At 45.8% G+C, this 25,060-nt stretch overlaps 1 protein-coding gene across 7 annotated transcripts in view; it reads right to left on the bottom strand.

The window, feature by feature from the left end:
• kifc3 (kinesin family member C3) overlaps window positions 1-25,060 on the bottom strand; it is a 91,585-nt gene that overhangs the window by 62,839 nt on the left and 3,686 nt on the right. For 2 of the 7 annotated variants that reach the window (XM_061736076.1, XM_061736058.1), the window contains exon 1: window positions 4,597-5,860. The exons of 1 other annotated variant lie outside the window; for it this stretch is intronic. In XM_061736076.1, the coding sequence (XP_061592060.1) occupies window positions 4,597-4,764 (168 nt within the window). In that variant the 5' untranslated portion in view covers window positions 4,765-5,860. Of the gene's footprint in view, window positions 1-1,450; window positions 1,583-4,596; window positions 5,861-14,700; window positions 14,802-25,060 lie in introns of those variants that run through there. 4 more of the 7 variants (XM_061736094.1, XM_061736068.1, XM_061736118.1 and 1 more) reach the window with 3 other exon arrangements.

Here is a 25,060-nt window from a genome sequence, read left to right on the forward strand (position 1 = left end):
GGGGGTAACCACAGCCCGTGGGGGGTAACCACGGCCCGTAGGGGGGTAACTACGGCCCGTAGGGGGGTAACTACGGCCCGTAGGGGGGTAACCACGGCCCGTAGGGGGTAACCACGTGGGGGGCTGTAGTTACCCCTACAGCCTGTGGGGGTAACCACGGCCCGTGGGGGTGACCACAGCCCGTAGGGGTAACTACAGCACATAGCTCTGGGACCGATTTCTGAATTCTTTGAATGTTCAAAGCTGTGAACGGCCCGGCGGCCCGGTACATGGAGCAGAGATCTGCTGGGGCCTCGTTCTCACGTCCAAACATCGGGCTGGTGGTCGGGCTTTTGGGCTGGTGCCACCCAGACCCTCCGTCTTAAAGTCTCAGACGCTTTTAAAAAGAGGCTGAAAATGTTTTTATTCTGACAGAAGTGATGTTTTAAGTGGCTTTACGCTGTATTTCTCATAGTTTTTATTATGTTCTTGTTCTGACCTGAAGCCAGCGAGCGCCCCCACTCCAGATCCAGACCCTAGTGGTCAGTATAGGAACTGCAGGTCTGGATCCAGACTCTAGTGGTCTGTAGAGGACCTGCAGGTCTGGATCTGGACCCTAGTGGTCTGTAGAGGACCTGCAGGTCTGGATCTGGACCCTAGTGGTCTGTAGAGGACCTGCAGGTCTGGATCTGGACCCTAGTGGTCAGTAGAGGACCTGCAGGTCTGGATCCGGACCCCTAGTGGTTAGAAGAAGAACTGCAGATCCAGACCCTAAAAGTCAGCAAAGCAACTGCATTTTTATTCACATCCAGGCTGGAATCAGACTATGAAACCAGCTGCCCCCCCCCCCCCCCCATATTACGTTACGTTTGATAGGTAGGTTTATTTATCGGGCTGATACAGAGTTTTCTTCAGAACATGCATCAGATCAGTGGGTTTAATGGTCTGAACCCCCCCATCACACCAAGCAGCCCCCACCCAGACAGCACTTTCTCCCAGCTAGCAACAGCCCGTCTGCGGCCTCTCGGCAGCAGGACACTTGTGGGTTTCCTGCTGCCAACAGAAGCGTTGCATACTGACCCACTTCAGCCATTAAAGCCTAAAAACAGCTCCGCCCACAGTAGCTGTGAGGATGCCAGCACGGCCGGAGCAGACCTGCAAGGGAAAACTGGAACTGGCTGTCTGTCTGAAATCGTCACAGTTGGAAGTTTTTAATCACCTCAAAAATCTGAAAATCCCCACAAAGAGCACATTCCCAGACAAAAGCGGGATCATGAGGACGAGAGCGGAAACGCCGCTGCACAAAGACGAGGCGTCAGGCAGCCGTCTGCTCGTATTCAGGTCACCCGTGGAAACACCAGCCCCTGCATCAGATTACAGCCGGAGCTCAGCCTCCGCTGCCTCCACACGTCTGCAGCATGTTCGTCCTCCATCATCCCTCCATCATCCCTGCATCTCCAACGGCTCTTACCTCCCTCCCTGCGGCTTCTGCTCCCTCGTCATCCCTGCATCTTCCCCACCACTGCAGCTTCTCTCAGTCACCACAAAACCCCCTGTCTCTCACACACACACGCGCACACACACACACACACACACACACCTTCCACCCTGTTTCCCTAGCAACAGCACAGCAGCATCACACCTCATGGAGCCCCGCCTTCCCCCTCCACTTCCCCTCTCTGACAGATTAATATTTCAGCTGCCCCTCCTCCACACAATCATTCACAGTATGCGACTTGTTGTTTATGTTACGTCATCAAGACCCTGGTGCAATGACTTCATAGGTTTACATGACGTCAGGAAAAAACTAATTATTGAAGTCTGACTGATGTAGTTTAAAAGCAAAAAAAGCATCTTAAGCCAATTTAGATCCAACTTAACCCAAATATTCATACTATGACCGTGCCGTTGAGGTGATCCACATCATGCTCATCATCATCATCATCGTCACTCCCATCATCATCCCCAACATCAATCATCCCCATCATCAGAGTCAGTAGTCATAGTTGCAGCTATAGAACAAGACTATAATAGTTAGTCTCAAATATAGCTTGGTGGTAGATATGCTGCTATAGGCTTATGCTGCAGGGGGGACCGACATGATCCACTGGGCGGTGCCTCTCACCCTTCTTCTCCTCTGCTTTTCCCTGCCTCTCTTCTCCATTTCCATTTTTATTTATTATAAATATCTCATAGCTATCGTTTTTGTCCATCGTTCCTGTAGTTTCTTGTGCTGGCCCCCCTCTTTTCTCTTTTGTGCATGTTTGCAGGCCGGAGCTTCGGGAGCTGCGTGCCGGCCTGCGGTCCCGGTCCCCCCTCCCATCCCGGGTCATCCCGTTGCTGCTTCCACCTGCCTACGTGGATGTCTGCTGTGTGCTGCTGACGCCCCCCCCCCTCTGGTCATCCCGCTGCTGCTTCCACCTGCCTGCTGTGCTGCTGACGTCACTGACCCCCCAGTCTGGCCCTCGGCAGGAGGGTCCCCCCTTATGATCCAGGTCCTGGTCCAGGTTTTTTCCTCCTAAAAGGGGAGTTTTTCTTGCCACTGTTTGGCTTTTCTCCCACTAGGGGAGTTTTTACCTGCCATTGTTTATGTAATAATTGCTCGGGGGTTTATGTTTATGTTAATGTTCATGTTCTGGATCTCTGGAAAGCGTCTAGAGATAACATCTGTTATCTGTATTAGACGCTATATAAATAAAATTGAATTCAATCATCATCCCCATCATGCTCATCATCATCATCCCCATCATCATCATGCCTTTAATCATCATCATCGTCCCCATCATCATCCCTTTAATCATCATCATCATCATCATCATCATCTCCTTCATCAGCACTTTTCTGCACATCAAACTGCAACGTCCAAAGAGCGGACAGATGTGAAGTTAAACCTGCTGCCAGAGCTCAGCAGATTATTTGCATCAACAGATGATGATGATGGTTGCGTAACTGACGTGACTGAGAACACCGAGTCAGCGGTCAGAGGAGTTCAGGACAGTCACGTGACCAGAGCTGTCATGCGAGTCAGATTTACCCGGGAAGTCAGGAGACATGACATCTGAAAAACGGGAATCAGTTTTGCAAAAATTCCAGAAGGTCAACAGCAGAGAAACGCACTGTGTGAAAGAAAACTGACAAGAAAGTTCTACCTTGTGCAGTTTGAAAAACGAGCACTAGGGTCTGGCAAAGACTGCTGGACCTCCCTAAAGCCGGACCAAGCAGGAACTGGTTTTACTGCACCAGGAACGTCTTCAATGCAAAAGTGTAAAATCGTCTCACGAAGCCTCTACCGAGGAACTCGCGCCTTTATTAGGGTCTGGATCCAGACCTGCAGTTCCTCTACCGACCTCCAGAGTCTGGATCCACTGACTTTGCAGTCTGGTATGAAACAGCGGTTTTGGTCTCTGTGGTCCGATTTCTGTCCATGATAACAACCGTACATATCTAGGGGCAAGGCTTGTCAAACACCCAGAGACCAGCACTTGAACCCAGTAGAAACACCTTTGACTGAGGAGGAAGAAGAAGAACAAGCTGGCTGAAGAACGCTGTGTTCTCCTGGGTATAAGATGATTGACTTGTTCTCGTGCTGGTTGATATGGTATGATGCTTGATATTTCACTTTGCTAACAGAGACCATTAACACGTTTTGAATTGTTTTCAAAAACTGCTATATATACACAATGCGATAATTATGCCTGTTGTGTGAAAGATCTTGGAGCACTCCACAAAGCTTTATGAACGCTCTTCCGCAATAGCGGGTTCTTGGTCAGTCTTATCACCATCCTGAGTTGCTAACCATTCGCGCACCTGCTGGTAACTCATTCTCGATTTCTTGCATAGGGTGTCAAGATCTTTTTCATGTAGTTCACCGTGTCACCATGGAGCCACCAGCGTGTCACCATGAAGCCACCACCGTGTCACCGTCACCGTGGAGCCACCACCGTGTCACCGTGGAGCCACCACCGTGTCACCGTGTCACCATGGAGCCACCACCGTGTCACCATGGAGCCACCAGCGTGTCACCGTGTCACCACGGAGCCACCAGCGTGTCATCATCACCGTCACCACGGAGCCACCGGCGTGTCACCGCGGAGCCACCGGCGTGTCACCGCGGAGCCACCGGCGTGTCACCGCGGAGCCACCAGCGTGGAGCCACCAGCGTGGAGCCACCAGCGTGTCACCATGGAGCCTCCACGTGTCGCCATGGAGCCACCAGCGTGTCGCCATGGAGCCACCAGCGTGTCGCCATGGAGCCACCAGCGTGTCGCCATAGAGCCACCAGCGTGTCGCCATGGAGCCACCAGCGTGTCGCCATGGAGCCACCAGCGTGTCGCCATGGAGCCACCAGCGTGTCGCCATGGAGCCACCAGCGTGTCACCATGGAGCCACCAGCGTGGAGCCACCACCGTGTCACCATGGAGCCACCAGCGTGGAGCCACCACCGTGTCACCATGGAGCCACCACCGTGTCACCACCAACGCGGAGGCCCCACCGCAGAGCCACCACCACCGTCGAGCCACAACTGCCTCACAGCAATTACAAGAACCAGCATCTTGTTAATCAGATTCAGGAACTTTCAATCATCTCCGACCATCCGCCTGATCGCCGTATCCTCACCTGAACCCGCCGGCGCGTGCCACTGGGCCTCCGGTCTTCGGTTTTCCCAGCTCCGCCTCCTCCTCTCTCTCCATCTCCATCCTCCGGATGCCCGCTGGGCTCCTCGCTGCTCCGTCTCCTGAGGAGGCTGTGGAGCGTCAGGACTGCCAAAGTGCAGAGGACGTACATGACCGTCGGCACCACAAACCCACTCAGACTCTGTGGCGAGGCTCCATCACGGGGAGATGTGGGTCGTGTCCATCCAGGTGTGAGCTCGCAGGTGTCCTCTGTGCATCCTCATCCAGCAGCGTCTGACTCCAGCTGCTTTAATCCCGAGGCTGTAATCCCCCCTCCCGCTTGGCGTTTCCGCCTCGTCCGTTGGTCTCACCTCTGTTCCAACGTCACAGCTTCACAGGACTGATAAGAACTCTGGACCTTGTCCTGTGGGCGGCACAGGTAACCAGAGCCAGCAGATTGGGTTTCTCAGAGCAACTCGATACTTCCTGGTGTCGGTGCAGCCTCCGAGGTCCAGCTAACAGCGCTCATGTTTGCCATTTGTCCAATCGCAGGGAAACCCAAAAGTCCTGTGCACTATTCCACCTGAGAGTCAGTTGGGGAGGGAGCTGGTAACTTCATTCCTCCTGCAGAAAAACTGGGTCCCCGCTCGGCTTACGGGTAACAGCTCGTGGTTGGTGGCTGCAGAAACCTCCTTCAGCAGAAATGTGTCAGAGCCGGGGTCTAGAGGAAGACGGTCAAACTCCCCCTCCCACAGTGAGCTTGGTCTGCGGTCAAGGTGGACCTCCTGGACGTAGGCGTCGTCAGTTCATGGAACCAGCATGTCAGAGCCAACGTGCACGAGGTTTTTTCCAGTTCCTCCCACCAAGATCCAAAAGGTCCATAAACGAGCAATATCTGAGCAGAAGTCCCCCAACCCGCCCCCCTGCGGCTCGTTTCCTGTCCGAGTCTCCAGGTCGGGTTGTGCTGAAAGAGTCACCTTCAAGAACTTTTTAAGTTGTACAAACCAGATTCTTAAGTAAAAAAAAAACTAAAATCTGAGTGACAGTTAAAAGTGACTCCCTGCCGGCGTCTCCTGCAGTCCAAGAGTCTTTGGTTGTGCTGAGAGCGATGCAGAGGAACCTTGCAGGACTTCTTGTCGTCCGGCCGAAGTTCAGAACAAAACACCAAGTTTGTTTCTTCGTCCTGTTTGAGACTCCGGTTCGGTTGGTTTTCAGAGTGGACGTGAGGGACGTGAGGGATGCTGTTCCTCTGATGGGAACAGATTAAAGCTGTGGAAAGTCGGGTCTTCACCTCCATCAGGGTGGGAGGGAGGGGGAGAGAGGCCTCCTCTCCCGGCCCCCCCGCCCAGAGACCATCTGTTGTTGCCGGAGGATAAAAGCCAGCGAGCAGAGCACTGCGGGCCCCCGCTGACGTAACGGGATGATGCTTCATGATGCAGATTATTTCATATTAACCTCTTCCTGACCAGAGTCCCCGGGGCAGAGGACACGTCCTAATGAGAGGCCCCTCCTGCCCTATTAGCGGGGACCGGCGCTAATAGGGTCAGGTCTTCAAACCGGTCACGCAAAACATGATGTTTACACACAGAGGTGTCAAGTAACAAAGTACAAATACTTCGTTACCTTACTTAACTAGAAATTTTGGTTATCTATACTTCACTGGAGTAATTATTTTTCAGACAACTTTTTACTTTTACATTTTCACGCAATTATCTGTACTTTTTACTCCTTACATTTTAAAAACAGCCTTGTTACTATATTTCATTTCGGCCTTTAATAAAAACTATCCAGTTAAATTGCTCCATCCGGATAGAGTGAATTTGGTTGTGGTTGTTTCAGATGTTCTTGTCCAGTTTTGTTCTTACATCCGTTCCCTCAGATTCCTGCAACTAAACTTGGATGTACATTCCAATAAAGGTTAGGATAAATGATAACATGCCTCTGAAGTTTGACTTTTTGCACCATTACAATACTTATAGGCAACTAGTCATCATATCTGCTGCTCTCTGAAACACATGTTAATGCTCAATAGTACACATATATGCTTCTTTAATATATTTGCATTATACTAAGATACATTCATTTTCAATGGCTTTTGTCCTTAATGGCTTTTTTCCCCCTTACATTACTTTTACTTTTACACTTTAAGTAGTTTTGAAACCAGTACTTTTATACTTTTACTTGAGTAAAAAACTTGAGTTGATACTTCAACTTCTACAGGAGTACTTTTAAACTCTAGTTAGTATCTATACTTCTACCTGAGTAATGAATGTGAATACTGAAGACACCTCTGTTTACACACGAAGCAAATGAACACACCAGCTCCTGAAACCTCAGCTCCTACCCCACACCCCACAGCAAACAACCAGAGCTACACCCAGACCCTACTGGCCGGCTGGGGCCTGCAGGTCTGGAACAGGGACGCTAGTGGCCGGCCGAGGGACAGGTCTGGTTTTTGTGTAAAATAATAATCCAGATATGCCGATACTGAGCATATTTTTGCCATTTTCCAGACAAAAGCATACTCATCACTTCTTCGCTCATTTATGGCATACCGAAATGTAACATGCTATAAACGAGGGAAGACAATACGTGTGCTGAACAATCAGCTGAGGTGAAACATCTGAAACTGTGTTGTCTAGACTTGGACAGAACTGGCCTGCTCGGGACAGAACTGGCCTGGTCGGGACAGAACTGGCCTGGTCGGGACAGAACTGGCCTGCTCGGGACAGAACTGGCCTGGTCGGGACAGAACTGGCCTGGTCGGGACAGAATTGGCTTGGCAGCTTTTCTACGTTCATCCATTTTTGACCTCCATTTTATCTGATACAAGTTCTTGTCCCACCCTTGGGGTCTTTGGAGCGACATAAAACTCCATACACAGCAACAGTGGAGCTAGGAGCTACTGGTTAAACGAAGACAAAAAACCTTCACTTTCCGCACACAGACTCTAAATCCAGTCTTATGTTTGGTGTGTTTTCCACTGGAATACTACAGTAGATTCATGTCCCCCTGAGGCTCTGACCAACCGTTTAGTTGCTTGTGTGTGGAGCCTTACATAAGGCAGCACTCTCTGTTCTGATTGGTTCCTGGCTGAAGCCAGACCTATTCATGGACCGTCTGTTGATTATCTTGGCTGTAAAGATTTCATTAAAATGACAGTCATCCAAATCTGTCCTGCCATTCCTGGGATATGGCCTCGTATGAAACACCCAGAGACTCATGTTTTTATTAAGCATCTTAACTTTACTCTTCTTCTGCCACCTCACCTCATGCTACCTGTATTTTGATACCAGATTTTTTCAAGTAGGAAATCGCACAATCCCAATTGATACTGTGCAAATTACGATCAATAATGTACATATTGAAAGGGTGTATGAAAATACATTTCTGGGAGCGATACTGGATCACAAAATCTGCTCGAAACCCCATATAAATCATATAAGAACAAAACTGGCAAAGACTGTAGCAATATTGGGGAGAACAAGATACATGCTGGATTATAAATCATTGCACAGTCTGTATTCATCACTAGTATTACCATATCTGGATTATTGTGTGGATGTTTGAGGCAACACATATATAAGCAATTTACAACCACTATTCAGACTGCAAACAAAAGCAATCAGGAAACTTCACAATGTGGGTTATAAGGATCACACAAACACACTGTTTAAAGTTGCATGTGTTGAAATTCTGGGACATTGTCAAACTAAAAACTCTACAAATCATATTCAAAGCGAGAACTGATTCACTTCCAGGCAATTTACAGAAAATGTTTTGTGACAGGGAGGGGGGTTATAATTTAAGAGGAAAATTTAATTTAAAAAAACAATGTGTTGATTGTAAAAGGAAAAGCATGTGTATCTCAGTTGTTGGAGTGGATTTATGGAATGGGTTGGGTGATGGGTTGAAGCAATATACAAATATAAATCCATCCATCCATCCATCCATTATCTTACCCGCTTTATCCCTTGCGGGGTCACGGGGGTCTGCTGGAGCCTATCCCAGCTCATTTTAGGTGAGAGGCAGGGGGTTACAACATTTAAATTTACAAATATAAATCCATTTAAAAAAAACGGTACAAAAAGGAAGTTGTGGGAAGTTATTTGATTGAGGAGTTATGTTAAGGAAAGATTGTTTTTGTTAGCTGGTTAGGTGCTAAGGCTCAACCAAGGGGAAAATCTGTAGCCTAATAGGTAAATTAATAAATGTATTATTAATATGCATTTAATTTATAATAGAGGGCAGAGGTGGAAAAAGTACAAAAATATTGTACTTAAGTAAAAGTACAAATTTTCTGCTTGAAAATTACTTAAGTAAAAGTAAAAAGTACCCATTAAGAAAATTACTTAAGTAAAAGTACAAAAGTACCTAAAATTAAATATAATAAAGTACCAAAAGTACATGGTGTAAAATGTACTTAAGTACAAAAGTAAAAAGTAAAAAGTACAAAGTACAAAGTACAAAATTCAAAGTACAAAATTATTTTCAAAAGGATTGCAAAGAAATGAAGAATCCAAGAATTTGCTTACAACTCTAAATAATGGTGATATTATTCTGACCCCTTTAGCGTTTGTTTCCATTAACCCATTTTAATTTTGTCGGCTTGAGCGTCGGATGCCGCTCAAGGCTGATTTATGGTTCCGCGTTACACCAACGCAGAGCCTACGGCGTAGGGTACGCGGCGACACGCACCGTACGGTGCGCTTCGCTGCGTACCCTACGCCGTACCTTATGGCGTAGGCTCTGCGTCGATTTAACGCGGACCGATAATTCAGGCTTCAGTCTTCATCGGTACTCGACGCGACGGCGGTTCCTCAGGCCTTTCCGGCCCGCCTCTGCGTCGCAACTCTCCCGGGGGCTGCGGCTCCTTCTCGGGGAGGCCGAGTCTCCCCGTCTGCCCCAGGTGTCTCGTCACGGACCCGCCGCCGGGCAATCACGGGCAATTTACTCGCCCCCCTTCCTTCCCGTCCGCCTTAAATCGACGCACAACTACGCCGTAGGCTACGGCGTAGGGTGTGCGTCGCCGCGTACCCTACGCCGTAGCTCTGCGCCGGTGTAACGCGGAACCATAAATCAGCCCCCGCTGTGCTTTTCTCATGGCTTTAATTTGTAGCGAGTAACGACGTGTCCAATTTTAAATGTAGCGGATTAAAAGTACGATTTTTTCCTTGAAAATGTAACGAAGTAAAAGTAAAAGTACAGAAAAATTAAAGTATCAATAAAAGTACAAATTCTCAAAAATCTTACTTAAGTACAATAACGAAGTATTTGTACTTCGTTACTTTACACCACTGATAGAGGGGCAGGGTTAAATAAGTTTTACTTCTACCTGCTCCTTTTTGGACACTGTTTTTTTTCCCCGTTTGTATTACGTTTTTGTTGTTGTTGCTTTTTTTCTGTATGTTTTGAAAATTTAATATTTTTCCCTTATGTGTTCGAAATAAACAATTCATTCAATCAAAGTTCACCTTACAGTTGCCGACATGTGCTGCGTCACGTCGGAGCAGGAATCTCAGAAACGGGGCTCATTAAGAAGATGTTAAAGATCTATGACAAAGCTGCTTTTACTTCCACCTCACCATAATCTCTAGGATCACCAAAGATCACCAGATCTCCAGGATCACCAAACATCACCAGATCTCCAGGATCACCAAACATCACCAGGATCACCAAAGATCACCAGATCTCCAGGATCACCAAACATCACCAGATCTCCAGGATCACCAAACATCACCAGGATCACCAAAGATCACCAGATCTCCAGGATCACCAAACATCACCAGATCTCCAGGATCACCAAACATCACCAGGATCACCAAAGATCACCAGATCTCCAGGATCACCAAACATCACCAGGATCACCAAAGATCACCAGATCTCCAGGATCACCAAACATCACCAGGATCACCAAAGATCACCAGATCTCCAGGATCACCAAACATCACCAGGATCACCAAAGATCACCATAATCTCCAGGATCACCAAAGATCACCAGATCTCCAGGATCACCAAAGATCACCATAATCTCCAGGATCACCAAAGATCACCAGATCTCCAGGATCACCAAACATCACCAGGATCACCAAAGATCACCAGATCTCCAGGATCACCAAACATCACCAGGATCACCAAAGATCACCAGATCTCCAGGATCACCAAACATCACCAGGATCACCAAAGATCACCAGATCTCCAGGATCACCAAACATCACCAGGATCACCAAAGATCACCATAATCTCCAGGATCACCAAAGATCACCAGATCTCCAGGATCACCAAAGATCACCATAATCTCCAGGATCACCAGATCTCCAGGATCACCAAAGATCACCATAATCTCCAGGATCACCAAATATCACCAGATCTCCAGGATCACCAAAGATCTCCAGATCTCCAGGATCACCAAAGATCACCAGATCTCCAGGATCAAAGCTGCAAATATTTGAGCTAGCTCTGATGACGCCTCCCCCACTATTTGATTATTTATAGGATCCCCATTAGCTGATGTGGCGACATCAGCTATTCTTCCTGGGGTCCCCTATACATTTTAAAAGAACATAGTCCACACATACACACATTTATCGCTGTTACAGGTCACTGTAACACCGAGTCATCATATACACAAACAGCAAACTTTCTGTCTAAAATACATTATTGGTACAAAGATTGCATCATTCATTACAATACCACGAAGTATAACCCACAAATAAATTCCTGTAATAAATTCTAGCATGTGATATATTTGTTACTCATTGAATTTTATGTAAAACGTCTTTTGCTACCTTTTTAAAACTGTATTTTCATGTAATATTTTTGATGTTATTAGGTAATGTGTTCCATCCTGTGATTTATCTGTGTGTTTTAAAAAGTTTGTTCTTGGCTTAGGTTTTTTCCATCATTGCATTACAACTTTTGGTACTTTTTTGTTTATGCCCAAAAAAGGAATATTTTGTCGGACACGAGAATAACTGGTGCCATGTTTTTGCCTTTAAATATGTTTAAAGGTATGAAAACATTAAAGTTTTCAGTTATAATTGCATAAATTGTCTATATTTCTTTGCTTTATATACCGTCTTGGGGTTACATTTGCATAAATGTTAAAAACCAAATTCTCATAAATGGGGAAAAAATAAAACTGATTTCATCCGTCTCTGTTTCCTCCCTGGATCTGTTTGATAATTCTACACGGTGTTTCTGAAAGCAGTTCTATCAGCATTCTGGGAGCTGATTGGTCCTTACAGCATCATTAGCTGCAATACTTGCTGTTGAATCTCAATATAATACTAGTATTAATATGTTGCATAACTAGACAGTCATATAATTCATGCAACAGCTGAAAAAACAGTTTTATTAACAGTAACCCAAATCAATATCGGAATTGAATCGGATCTTGATAATCGATTCTGAATCTTAAGAATCGGAATCAAATTGATTCTTGATATTTGAATCGATCCCCAGCCCTAATTTTAATCTGTCCACCACCAACAGCCATGATAAATGCTGATGCATTTTTAAGATATCTGCATGCAGTGAACAATTTAAAGCAATCCTAGCTGCATTGTTCTGTACAATTTGAAGTTATTTAATGTCTTTGGTGCCTGCAGATGACCAAATAATTGGGCAATAGTCCAGATGGGACAACACTAGAGCCTTAATGACTTGGTTCAGAGTAACTATGAGCCATGAATGGCAGGACCCGGGCCCCGGGAGCTGACAGTCCGGATCAGCGCCAGCTAAACATGATGCTGGCGTCTCATTGGCTCCAGTTGGCTCAGAACCTGGTAGCGTGGAACTTTGACCTGTCCTGAATTGGACCGTTTCTCTCGTGATGTGGTGTTCTGGTTCGTTGAGCCCTTTCATGGTCCTAATGAGGGGCCGGGGCTTGTGTCATGTTGTTGGGTAGGAGTAGAAAGAACATGCACCCACGTACAAAGACACAGCACTCAGTGAAGTGAAGACCAAGTCCTAGAAACATCCACTGTGACGGCACCAACCAAGTGCTCAATTTGTATATGGTTCTTTAAATAAAACTCTTCCTAACTTTTTTCACAATTTTTCCCCCGAACAATGAATTTTATAATTATTCAACCCGTAAAAGCCTCCCAGCTTCGGCCCCCACAATCTCAAACTATTTAATCTCAATGTCAGATCTCTTACAGAGGTTCCAAGATATGGAATTCACTTCCTCCCCACCTTGTCAAACTTTCTCATGAATCATTTAAAACAATCTGTGAAACATATATCAATAGCTTAATTATATGATGTAAACTTCTACTTACTCACATTTGTCTTTTTTCCTAATTTTTATACGGTAGTTTTTTCTTTCTTTCCTTTGTCTTTTCTATTTTTTGGGGTATGTACTTTTTTCTTTCCTTTGTGTGTGAGCGTGCTGTGTGGGGAGTGTATGTGCTTGTGGTGTGTGTGCGTTGCGTATGATAGGCATCTATATCCATGATAATGTCCATTTTTATGCTCATTTAAGCAAGTCCTCTTGTCAAGCCCCTAGAGGGTTTTTTGGACCTCCTTGCATATATGCTGTCTATTGTTTTTTTTTTTTGGGGGGGGGGGGGGGGGGGTTTAATGGTAATTGTATTACTGACTTTTTAATATGTGCTAAATAAATAAGTACTTCCTTACTGCTTCCTCAGGTTTAAGGCCCAGTCCCAATCCCCCCTAGTCCTACTTTCCAACTCTACCCCTAAATTTTGCTCGTTCCTGTGAGGGTAGTGTCCTAATTCCTCTTTGCATCTAGGGGGAGTGGACATAACGAGGGCTAGTGTGTATCAATCTAGCCCTTCAGAGCGAGGGATTTCAGATGCTGACTCGCTAGAGAAAATTTCCCAGAATGCTTTAACAACAACAATAAAATGGTGACGATGGTAAGAGGAAAATCTTTCAGATCAGACGTTTGGACTCATTTTGAATTCCCATTTAAAGAAGGAATACGAGAAACGGACAAAAGTAGGGTGGTGTGTAAGTGGTGCCAGGCAGAACTAAAATACAACAGCAACACGACAAACCTGCGGAACCACTTAAGCCGACACCATGCGGACGCTCTGCAACAACCTGCGGCTAAAACTGTGGACCCAAAACAGATGCCACTCGACAAAGCCTTTGTCTGCAAACTACCGCCAAAATCTGTCTGCACACAGAAGATAACGGAGTCCGTGGCCGTCTTCATTTGTAAGGACCTTCGACCGCAAAGTGTTGTGGAACATCAAGGTTTTAAGAAGATGATACACACAGTTGAACCACGATACGCCATCATGTTGACACAGAACTGTCATGTGTTTTTTTTTTTATCTTAACTTTTGTACTACAGTACAAATACACAAGTGAGCCATTATGGTGCTGCTAAGTTTAATTGCTCAGTTCATTTCTATGTGAAGTAACATGCCACATGTTATAGGCACAATAAAATAATGAAAAATTGCCAACAGGTATTTGTGTATTTCTACGTCTTACTGAATCGATATCGAAGCATTTAAATCAATATCGAATCGTATCGTGAGGTTCTTAACAATACCCAACCCCTTTTAGTTTAGTTTAATGCTGCCTTTTCTTCACTATTCACTAGAGACAGGACGTTGCAGGTGATGAGGCATTGTGACACCGTGGCTGACGTGAAACTCCAGCTTCCTACCAGGGCCGACACCTTGGAACTAGCTTCAACACAGACTTGAACCACGGGAATGTCATATGACGAAGTTCCCGACTGACTGATATGTTAATACCACCTCATTTGGCCACAGACTTGAATCTCAAGAACACCCTATGGGGTAATTTACAACTTAGTGACAGTCATGCCAAATGCCCGATAACGGCATTTGGCCACAGATCACATCTGACTGTAAATTGCTTTTCGTCTCTCACTTGGCTTGTTTATTCCTGCCTTTTGTGCTTTGAACTTACTGTATAAAAGTCATGATTTCAAACCATTCGTGGTCAGCACACCAACCCAGACACGCTCTGTGTAGGTCTGCTCACCGCCGGCTTACTGAATAAAACTCACTACACCACAGCGGACTTCTGAACTGGATTTTATATTATTCTTCAACACAAGACAGTAACTTCCTGTGCTGGCTTTAGAAGAAAAACTCACGTGGCATCAGTGAATGAAAGACTGGGACCCCGACACCCTCAGCTTTAGAAGAACCGGCAGGTATTTCCAACGCCGGTATGAGACTCAGCAGAAACACGTCTACTGTAGCTCCGGCCAACTGGAACTGAGGAGGAATGCAACCATGAAACCTGCGTGTAGGCGGAGTTCATCTCTGTGACGGAGACGAATTCGAGTCATCCGAGATCAAAAGAGTGTTTATTGACATGCTGGCACCCTCCCTGAAGTTCCTGCCGGAGGGAATTCTCCCACAGTCTTCCACTTGCACCACCTGTATCTCTACTTCCTGCTTCCAACCAACACGTGCAGGTATGTTGTTTAAACAACTTGGCGTCAGATTGTGCTGCTCTTTGCAACTATCATGTTTATTATTCCAGGGAGCAGGCTGATACGGGACTGTACAGCCCCAGTCCCTCAGGAACAGCTGGACTGATACGGACACACTTGAACTGTACTAGTCCTGGAGCACAAGTTCATTGGAGTTGTACAATGTCAGAAAAAGGACAACAAATTTGCAGTTTGCAAATTGTGTCCAAAGGAAATACCCTGAGGAGGAATGTTATGAAAGAATGTCAACACAATGAAGCTGATAAGACATTTGAAAGTTTCTCACACTAAGTATATTGAGTTTTCAGAGTCGGCTGCTGCTAAGGCAGAGAAAAAACGGAAGCGTGCAACAACGCCGCTAACTCAGCTGTAACAGAGACCTGTAAACGACAGCAGCAACAGCCCCTTCTCAACCTTTCCCCGACCCTGCACCCCAACCTGGGACTTGCTGATTGGGCCGGAGCTTCGGGAGCTGCGTGCTGGCCTGCGGTCCCCACCCCCGGTCATCCCGCTGCTACTTCCACCTGCCTGCTGTGCTGTTGCCGTCCCTGACTCCCCCAGTCTGGCCTTCGGCAGGAGGGTCCCCCCTTATGATCCAGGTCCTGGTCCAGGTTTCTACCCTCCTAAAGGGGAGTTTTTCTTGCCACTGTTTGGCTTAAGGTTTTTCTCCCACTAGGGGAGTTTTTACCTGCCATTGTTTATGTAATAATTGCTCGGGGGCTTATGTTCTGGGTCTCTAGAAAGCGTCTAGAGACAATTTTTGTTGTATTATACGTTATATAAATAAAATTGAATTGAAGAAAAATAAAGAACTGCATCATAAGGTAATGGATTCATACGTCTTGATCATCAGCAGCTTTTCATTGTAAAAGACATCGGGTTTAAACGCGTCGTTAGCTGCTTGGTGCGCGCTGCCGCGTTGTTAATATTTCCCTGATGAATGTCCGCCGGAGTTATACCAGAATATATACAGTCCAAAGCCTCGTGCAGGACGACAATCATGTCAATCGGCTTCACGAGTGACATGTGGAGTTCTAGTGTGAAGAGTTTTGCTTCACTCACAATAGTTTTCTAACACGCAGCAGATGCTATCACTAAAGCTTTCACAAAGCTTAATTCATAATTCATTTTTTATTTTAATATTTATTCCTTTTTCCACAGGAAAACTAAGATTTATAGTTGAAAACTTGTATAAACTCTAAGAGAGTGAAATATCTGCTGTTGTCTGTGTTGGTGCACATGTTGTGAGACAACAATATTGAAGAATTTATGGATTTCACGCTGTGATCGGCAGTATCGGGATCGGCAGATGCTGATTTTGGAGATAGGTGATCTCTATGGTATCTGACAGGAATCAGCAGGAGAGACCACGTCTCTCCAGTGTTAGCGTCGCTCCATTGGCTACCTGTAAAATTCAGACTTCAATTTAAAATTTTATTACTTGCATATAAAGCCCAAAACGGCTTAGCTCCACAGTATTTACAAGAATCTATGGTAAAAGAACGGTGATGTACAGAGCTACGTCTACATGGAACCCACTTCCCAAACACTTTAAGCAAACTATTAACATAAAAAAATTCAAATTGTTAGTAAAGAAACAGATACATATAAAACTTATTTAATTATTAAATAAATAATGTAGGTAGTATATAGGGATGGGAATTGATAAGATTTTTTCGATTCCGATTCCATTTTCGATTCTGCTTATCGATTCGATTCTTTATCGATTCTCTTATCGATTCTCATTTGGAAAAAAGGAGAAGAAACAATTTTAGTATCAGCTTTGTTTTAATAAAACAAAGCTGATACTAAAATTGTTTCTTTGTTTCAATTTATTTGTTTCTCTGATCTTTTTTGTTCAAAGATATAAAACTTTTATATCTCGAACAAAAAAATATAGTGAGGTCTTAAGATGCCCCCAGCCTTGGGCTCCTCCATGGTGCCAGGGGGTCCCCACAAAATGATTTGTAATATACAGTAAAATATGTATTTAATATAAAATAATAATAAAATAAATATTCTTCCGTAGAAATTAACTAAAAACAACAAATGATTTTGTAGCTATTACACGAAGAATGTCCAGTAACATGTTCAACACCACTAACTTAGTCACTGCTGGTGACATTCATCTATTCTGGCCTGATACTCTCCCCTGCCTTGATGAAAGGAGAATCTAGTGGTAGATGCTCTTTAACTTCTCCATAGATGAGCTGATCAGCTGCAGCTGTGTCAGGAGCTCTGCTGTCCGCCGCAGCGCCCGGCACATCCGCGTGGCCGAGCGCACAGCTCTTCTAGCATTAATTATGGTTCCGCGTTAAATCGACGCAGAGCCCTCGGCGTAGGGTACGCGGCGATGCGCGCCGTACGGTGCGTGTAGCCGCGTACCCTACGCCGTAGGCTCTGCGTTGGTGTAACGCGGAACCATAAATCAGCCTGACCACACGCCGGCTGACTCCGCGCTCCCAGCGCATCAGCCGGCCGAGTCCTAACAGTTTCCCCCCTTTGTTGAAATGTCCACATTGCAAGTATTGTCGCCCTGTTGTCATCCTTTTTGGTAAAATGTAACCAAACTTTTGAGCGTTTATGCCGCTTTGTCCCCGTGTTTTCCTGCTGGGCGCGAATGCGCACGTTGCGCAACGTGCTTGGTGACGTCATTCGTGCCCACTGGAATCGATAAGGGAATCGTTTGCGAAAAAGGCAAACGATTCCAAGGAATTGAAACACTGGGAACCGGTTCTGAACAAGACCCGGTTCTCGATTCCCATCCCTAGTAGTATATGGGTATGTGTACATAAATATAATATAAATTAATATTTATTAAAAATGGTTATTGGGCAAACTATGATAACTATACATTGTTTGAATTTGCTACCTCTTTAGGTTTGCTTTTAATTTTTTGTTGTAATGTACTGTGTATTAGGTGTGGGACCCCAGGAAGAATAGCTGCAGTTTTGCTGCAGCTAATGGGGATCCAAATAAAACTATAAACCATAAACATCCCGCCTCTTCTCCGGCCGACTGAACCAAGCTGCACGGCAGGATTGTGTTAACTTTCTGTGCTGCTTTTAGAGCCGAGAAGAAGAATTGGAATTCTTGTCTGAAAATGACGTGGCATGAGAGGGGTCACAGACCAGTACTCCCAGTACCAGAACCAGAGCCTGCCGTTCAGAGAGGGGAGTCCCACTGAGGGGTGAGGACTGCTGAGGGGGGTGGAGGGGTTATGGAGGGGTTGTTGGGGTTACACTGCCACCTCTTGGGGACAGACCAGAACAACAGCCTGCAACGAGTCCCCAGGGACCCCCCTCACCCGTCAGGGGGACTCTCAGCTAGGGATGGGCTATGGACTAAACAATTTATCATGATAATTTCTGGCATTTATCCTGATAACGATAAAAATGACAATAAAAAAAAATACCAATTCAACTCCACCTTTGTAACTATAAATCTATCACCACATTCAGTCTTTGGAGCCCCCAAATTACTGCTCTAAAAGATACTAAATACTACACCAATTAAATTGATAAAAACCAATTAAATTAGTACACCTGTACTGCAAAACTGGAATGACTCAGATCCTCCATGTTTGTTACACAAACACGTATCAACGAGAATGTTTCTTTCTTTCTTTCTTTCTTTCTTTCTTTCTTTCTTTCTTTCTTTCTTTCTTTCTTTCTTTCTTTCTTTCTTTCTTTCTTTCTTTCTTTCTTTCTTTCTTTCTTTCTTTCTTTCTTTCTTTCTTTCTTTCTTTCTTTCTTTCTTTCTTTCTTTCTTTCTTTCTTTCTTTCTTTCTTTCTTTCTTTCTTTCTTTCTCATATCCAGGTCCAGCACCAGCAGGATCTCCATCAGGGCCTCCTGGTTCTGGAGGAGTTCTGCTCCTTTCTTCTGTCCATCCTTGCTTCATCTCATTGAGGTTTTTGGACCTTCATTAGGGGTGGGTAAAAATATTGAAAAATCGATGCATCGCAATTACCCCCGCCCTAATTCAATATCGATCAAGCAAAGCCTCTGAATCCGATATTGAAGCATTTAAATCAATATCGAATCGAAACCTGTGTTTGGTTCTCTCCAAACTAGGAATGGGCGATATTTTACCATTCACGATAAACCGTCAAAACCTGCCTGGCCCTAACACTCTTCCAGAATGAAAGATTAAAAGACTGAGTAGCAGCATTAGTTCATGTTAAACGGGGGTGTAGTTCCACTGCTGGCCGTTGGGGGGCAGCGCAGGAGCGTCTCCATGGACACGTGTGCAGCTGCTGGACCGGAGCAGTACCGGTCCAGCTGGGCTTCAGCTGACGGGCTGGAGGACGACTCGCTCAGAGACTCCTCCAAACATCTGGAGGGGGAGGACTTTCCTCCGTTTAACAAGCAGATGAAGGAAGCGTGAGCCGGTTTACTGGAGGGTTAGTTCTGCTGCTCCCGTCAGCTTTTATCTGCACGGTTTTCCATCTGAACCCAGAGCAGCAGGAGGATGTTTGGGCTCTGTGGTTTACAGACTCCCAAAACACCCTGAACACTGAACACACCCTCCCCAGCTCCCAGCTATTTCAGGAGGAAATTACAGAGCTAGCAGCTCGCTGGAAACACACACACACACACACACACACACACACACACACACACACACACACACACACACACACACACACACACACACACACACACACACACACACACACACACACACACACACACACACACACACACACACACACACACACACACACACACACACACACACACACACACACACACACACAGTCTGAAAAAAAACCCAACAGGAAGGAGGAGAAGAGGGAAAAGCTGACGGAGAAGGAAAACAACTGAGGAGGAGTTTACGTCTGGATCAGATTAAGGAAACCGTCTCACACACAAGCGTCTCCTTCAGAGGACGCTACCCGCTACCGGGGGGACGGGACAGGAAGTACTGGACCTAATGACCATCCTCAGTCCTGGAACCCAGCCCAGAGGCCGGGACCGGGGACCAGAGGTGATGGTGGAGGTTTGGTCATCTTAGCCCCCCCAGGACCCAGGACCAACCCCCCCCCAACGGGACCCAGGACCATCCCGCTGCTGCTTCCACCTGCCTGCAGTGTGCTGCTGACGTCCCCGACCCCCCAGTCTGGCCCTCGGCAGGAGGGTCCCCCCTTATGATCCTGTTTTGTTTTGGTGGAAATGCGGCAGAGATGCAGTACAACGGCTCCGGTTCAGCCACACCTCCACTGCTCCGTTTACAGCAGCCGGGTTCAGGGGGCGGGTCCCATTCATTTATGAGGCACATTTAAAAACAATGTCCGTTGGTATTAACCATTAATATGTGTGCAGACAAGTTAGAAAAAAAAAAATGCTCGTCGACCAAAGTGCTCCACAAATGCACATACAGATTTAGGTCCCGTTTCCACATAACAAAAACTGTGGTGTTTTCATGCATTTTGGCCGTTCGTTTACACGAAAAAGAAGCTCAAAGTCTCCAAAAACCAGCATTTCTGAAAACCAAAGTGGAGATTTGCAAAAACTCAGACTTCACGTTTGCTTGTAAACGGAGAGAAATGGACATTTAGGCTTCAGAACGTCACATTATGAGACAGAAACGTCACCAGCGTCATGAGTGACACCTGTGGTTACAATTAGTTTGTAACCGTAAATTTTCTTGTATTTTACCCGTTTTATATTCTAACGTCACACTTAAAAGTAACTCCACTTCTCTGTCACTCCAAACCAAAGACTCTCGTTCCTCTTGGAAGTAACTGGAAGTTACTCGTGTCATTTGTTGATGTTTTTTTCCAGGATTCTGATTGGCTAGCATGACTTTATCTTCTCGTTACACTGCCCCCTGTAGGTTTGGCTGCTCATAGCACCTTAACAGTATTTATGCAGGTTCCTGGAAATGATGGTATTTTTCAAAACATAGAGGGGGAAATATCCGTTTTTGTAAATACCCGGCTATGTGGAAACGTGGCCTTAAGGCTGAGTTATGTTTCTGTGTCAAAACGAGTACGCGGACCATACGGCGCGCGTACCACACGCAGTCACTGACGCCGTCACTGACGTGCACCTTCCAATACGCGTCGAGGCGACGCAGACCACACGCAGACGAGAGGGCTGTGATTGATTCGCTTGGTAGCAACGCATTTCCGGTTTCCGGTTTGCAGCAGTCGTGAACTTTTAGCGCTCTTTTCTTCGTGTATGTGTGATTTTTTTTTGTTTAGTTTTTTTGCACAATAGTTGTCCTTATCTCTTTGATTTACTGTGACTGGAAAAAGTCGGATAAACCATTCAGGAAAAGATTCCGAATTAGCGGTCACGGGGGGTTCTTCACCGCAGAGAAATGGAGTGACGGAGAAGTCCGAAGGTTCACGACGGCGTCACGGTGATGCCGTAGGCACAGCGTCGTTTTGACGCAGAACCATAATCCAGGCCTTAGAAGTTGTTGTTGTGGCGGTGGTGACGGGGGAACTGCATCACCCAGGCACCGCCCGGCTGCTGCAGCCGTTCAGGACCCACATCTGCTCTCCAAACGCCGAGGAACTGACTCTCATTACGCTCTGATCTCATTTCCTCTGCTGCAGCAGCTCGGGTCAGACGGTGATGTCACGAGGGTGGGAGTGGTGCGTTCACTGTCCCTATGTGAAACAGGACACCGAGAAGGAGGGGAACAGTCCAGTGACTCCAGTGGATCCGCTTTTGGGATAATTTCCTGCCACATGAGCCGGTTTCAGCCGATCCTCGTCCGTCAGACGGACGTCCTCACATTTGTCTCTAGAAAACTCCGGCCCCCAGATCATGACTCCTCCCACACCGTGCTTGACAGCAGAAATGCTGCCTGGTGTTTCCACCACGGTTCTGGTCGTGTCCGTGTTTTTAGATAAGAGGGTTTCTTCTTAAACGAACCCGCCAAACCAAACTTCAGTCCTAATCCCCGGCCTGACGATCAGCAGCACTAGGCTGAAGGGATTCCTCAGGATCTCCCAGAATGCAGCACTTCTGTTCAGTTATGAAACGATGCCGGTGCTGTCAAAGGGGTTAACCCTTGTGCTGTCTTCTTCTATCCTTCTTTCCTCCTGCCATGCTCTCTCCTTCCTTTACTCCTTTTTCTTCCTACCTCCCTTTCGTCATTTGTTCCTTTATTACCTTCTTTGACCCAGTCCTTCCTTCTTTCCTTATTTTCTCCATTCCTTCCTTCTTCCCTCCCTTCTTTCTTTCCTTTTTCTCCATTCCTTCCTCCCTCCCTTTTCTCCCTTCCTTTCTCCCTCCCTTCCATCTTTTCTCCCTTCTTTTCTCCCTCCCTTACTCCCTTTCCTCCTTCCTTCTTTTCTCCCTTCCTCCGTTCTCCCTTCCTTACTCCCTTTCCTACTTCCTTCTTTTCTCCCTTCCATCTTTTCTCCCTTCCTTACTCCCTTCTTTCTTTCTTTCCTTCCTTCCTTCCTTCCATCTTTTCTCCCTTCCTTCCTTTTCTCCTTTCTTCCTTCCATCTTTTCTCCCTTCCTTACTCCCTTTCCTACTTCCTTCCTCCCTTCCATCTTTTCTCCCTTCCTTACTTCCTGCCTTCCTCCCTTTCCTACTTCCTTTCCTTCCTTCCTTCTTTCTGTCCTTCTTGCCTTCCATCTTTTCTCCCTTCCTTACTCCCTTTCCTACTTCCTTCCTCCCTTCCATCTTTTCTCCCTTCCTTACTTCCTGCCTTCCTCCCTTTCCTACTTCCTTTCCTTCCTTCCTTCCATCCCTACTTCCTTCTTTCTGTCCTTCTTGCCTTCCATCTTTTCTCCCTTCCTTACTCCCTTTCCTACTTTTCTCCTTTCTTCCTTCTTTTTTTTCTTTCCTCCCTTCACCCTCCCTTGACCCAAAGACAGCACAAGGGTTAAACTTCCTCCCTATCCGTTATTCCTGGAGGTCCGTCTGCAGACACGCCCGCCGCTGCTGTCCTGCCGCCAGAGCGGGGAGTTAACGTTCCTCCACGTGTCTGGAGGAACACATGTTGATCAGCTGCTCGGCTACAGATGTGGGCCGTCACCTGATCCAACCACAGGAGCAGCTGAACGTCTGTTCCCCCAGCACCACCTGAACCGCTGGATCTGAAACGGCCCGGGGGGTCGTCACTAGGGCTAGTTAAAAATAGCCATGTGGCAATATACAGGACTGTCTCAGAAAATTAGAATATTGTGATTTTCTGTAATGCAATTACAAAAACAAAAATGTCATCCATTCTGGATTCATTACAAATCAACTGAAATATTAAAAGCCTTTTATTATTTTAATATTGCTGATCATGGCTTACAGCTTAAGAAAACTCAAATATCCTATCTCAAAAAATTAGAATATTCTGGGAATCTTAATCTTAAACTGTAAGCCATAATCAGCAATATTAAAATAATAAAAGGCTTGCAATATTTCAGTTGATTTGTAATGAATCCAGAATGTATGACATTTTTGTTTTTGTAATTGCATTACAGAAAATCACAATATTCTAATTTTCTGAGACAGTCCTATATTGCGATACTTTGCCAGTCGAGTCGATATCCAAAATTTGAATATCGATTTTTTTTTCTTTTTTCAAATAATAAATCATGTTTCAGACAGGTTGTAAATCCAGTACGACTTCATTGTAGACATGGGCTTAAATAAAAGTTAATTTCATATTATGTAAATAATATGAAAAACATGCAAATATGTTGTAACTTTAGCTTGTTTAGATCACACACACACACACACACACACACACACACACACACACACACACACACACACACACACACACACACACACACACACACACACACACACACACACACACACACACACACACACACACACACACACACACACACACACACACACACACACACACACACACACACACACACACACACACACACAATAAATAAAATATTATAACGCATGAAATGTTTATTTTTCATTTACAGTGAAATGTGTCCGTTTTCATAAAACTATTTGATTGTGGTGAGGCAGCACTGATACGTGTCCATGTTTGCGTGGAAGAAGTTGATAATACCAGCACTGAAATGTGGATTTTCTGCATTCATTTTGTTTTTATCATTTTCTGTTTAGAAAATATTTTTGTGAAATGGATTCAGTGTGGGGCCTGCAGGTCCTCTACAGACCACTAGGACCTGGATCCAGACCTGCAGGTCCTCTACAGACCACTAGGACCTGGATCCAGACCTGCAGGCTCAAATGTCCAACTTTACAGCAGAAATAAACATTTTTACAGTCTGGTTCAGAAGAGTTTTCCCAAACCAGAACAGACCGGGACAGTCCACAGCCCAAACCAGGACAGTCCACAGCCCAAACCAGGACAGTCCACAGCCCAAACCAGGACAGTCCACAGCCCAAACCAGGACAGTCCACAGCCCAAACCAGGACAGTCCACAGCCCAAACCAGGACAGTCCACAGCCCAAACCAGGACAGTCCACAGCCCAAACCAGGACAGACCACAGCCCAAACCAGGACAGACCACAGCCCAAACCAGGACAGACCGGGACAGTCCACAACCCAAACCAGGACAGTCCACAACCCAAACCAGGACAGTCCACAGCCCAAACCAGGACAGACCACAGCCCAAACCAGGACAGTCCACAGCCCAAACCAGGACAGACCACAGCCCAAACCAGGACAGACCACAGCCCAAACCATAACAGACCGGGACAGTCCACAACTCAAACCAGGACAGTCCACAGCCCAAACCAGGACAGTCCACAGCCCAAACCAGGACCTTCCACAGCCCAAACCAGGACCTTCCACAGCCCAAACCAGGACAGTCCACAGCCCAAACCAGGACAGTCCACAACCCAGACCAGGACAGTCCACAACCCAAACCAGTACAGAATGGGACAGTAGGGCTGGGGATCGATTCAAATATCAAGAATTGATTCGATTCCGATTCTTAAGATTCAGAATCGATTATCACGATCCGATTCGATATTGATTTGGGTTACTGTTAATAAAACTGTTTTTTCAGCCGTTGCATGAATTATATGACTGTGTAGTTATGCAACATAT

Source organism: Cololabis saira, chromosome 2 (assembly GCF_033807715.1).
Source record: "Cololabis saira isolate AMF1-May2022 chromosome 2, fColSai1.1, whole genome shotgun sequence".
Lineage (NCBI taxonomy): Eukaryota > Metazoa > Chordata > Actinopteri > Beloniformes > Belonidae > Cololabis > Cololabis saira.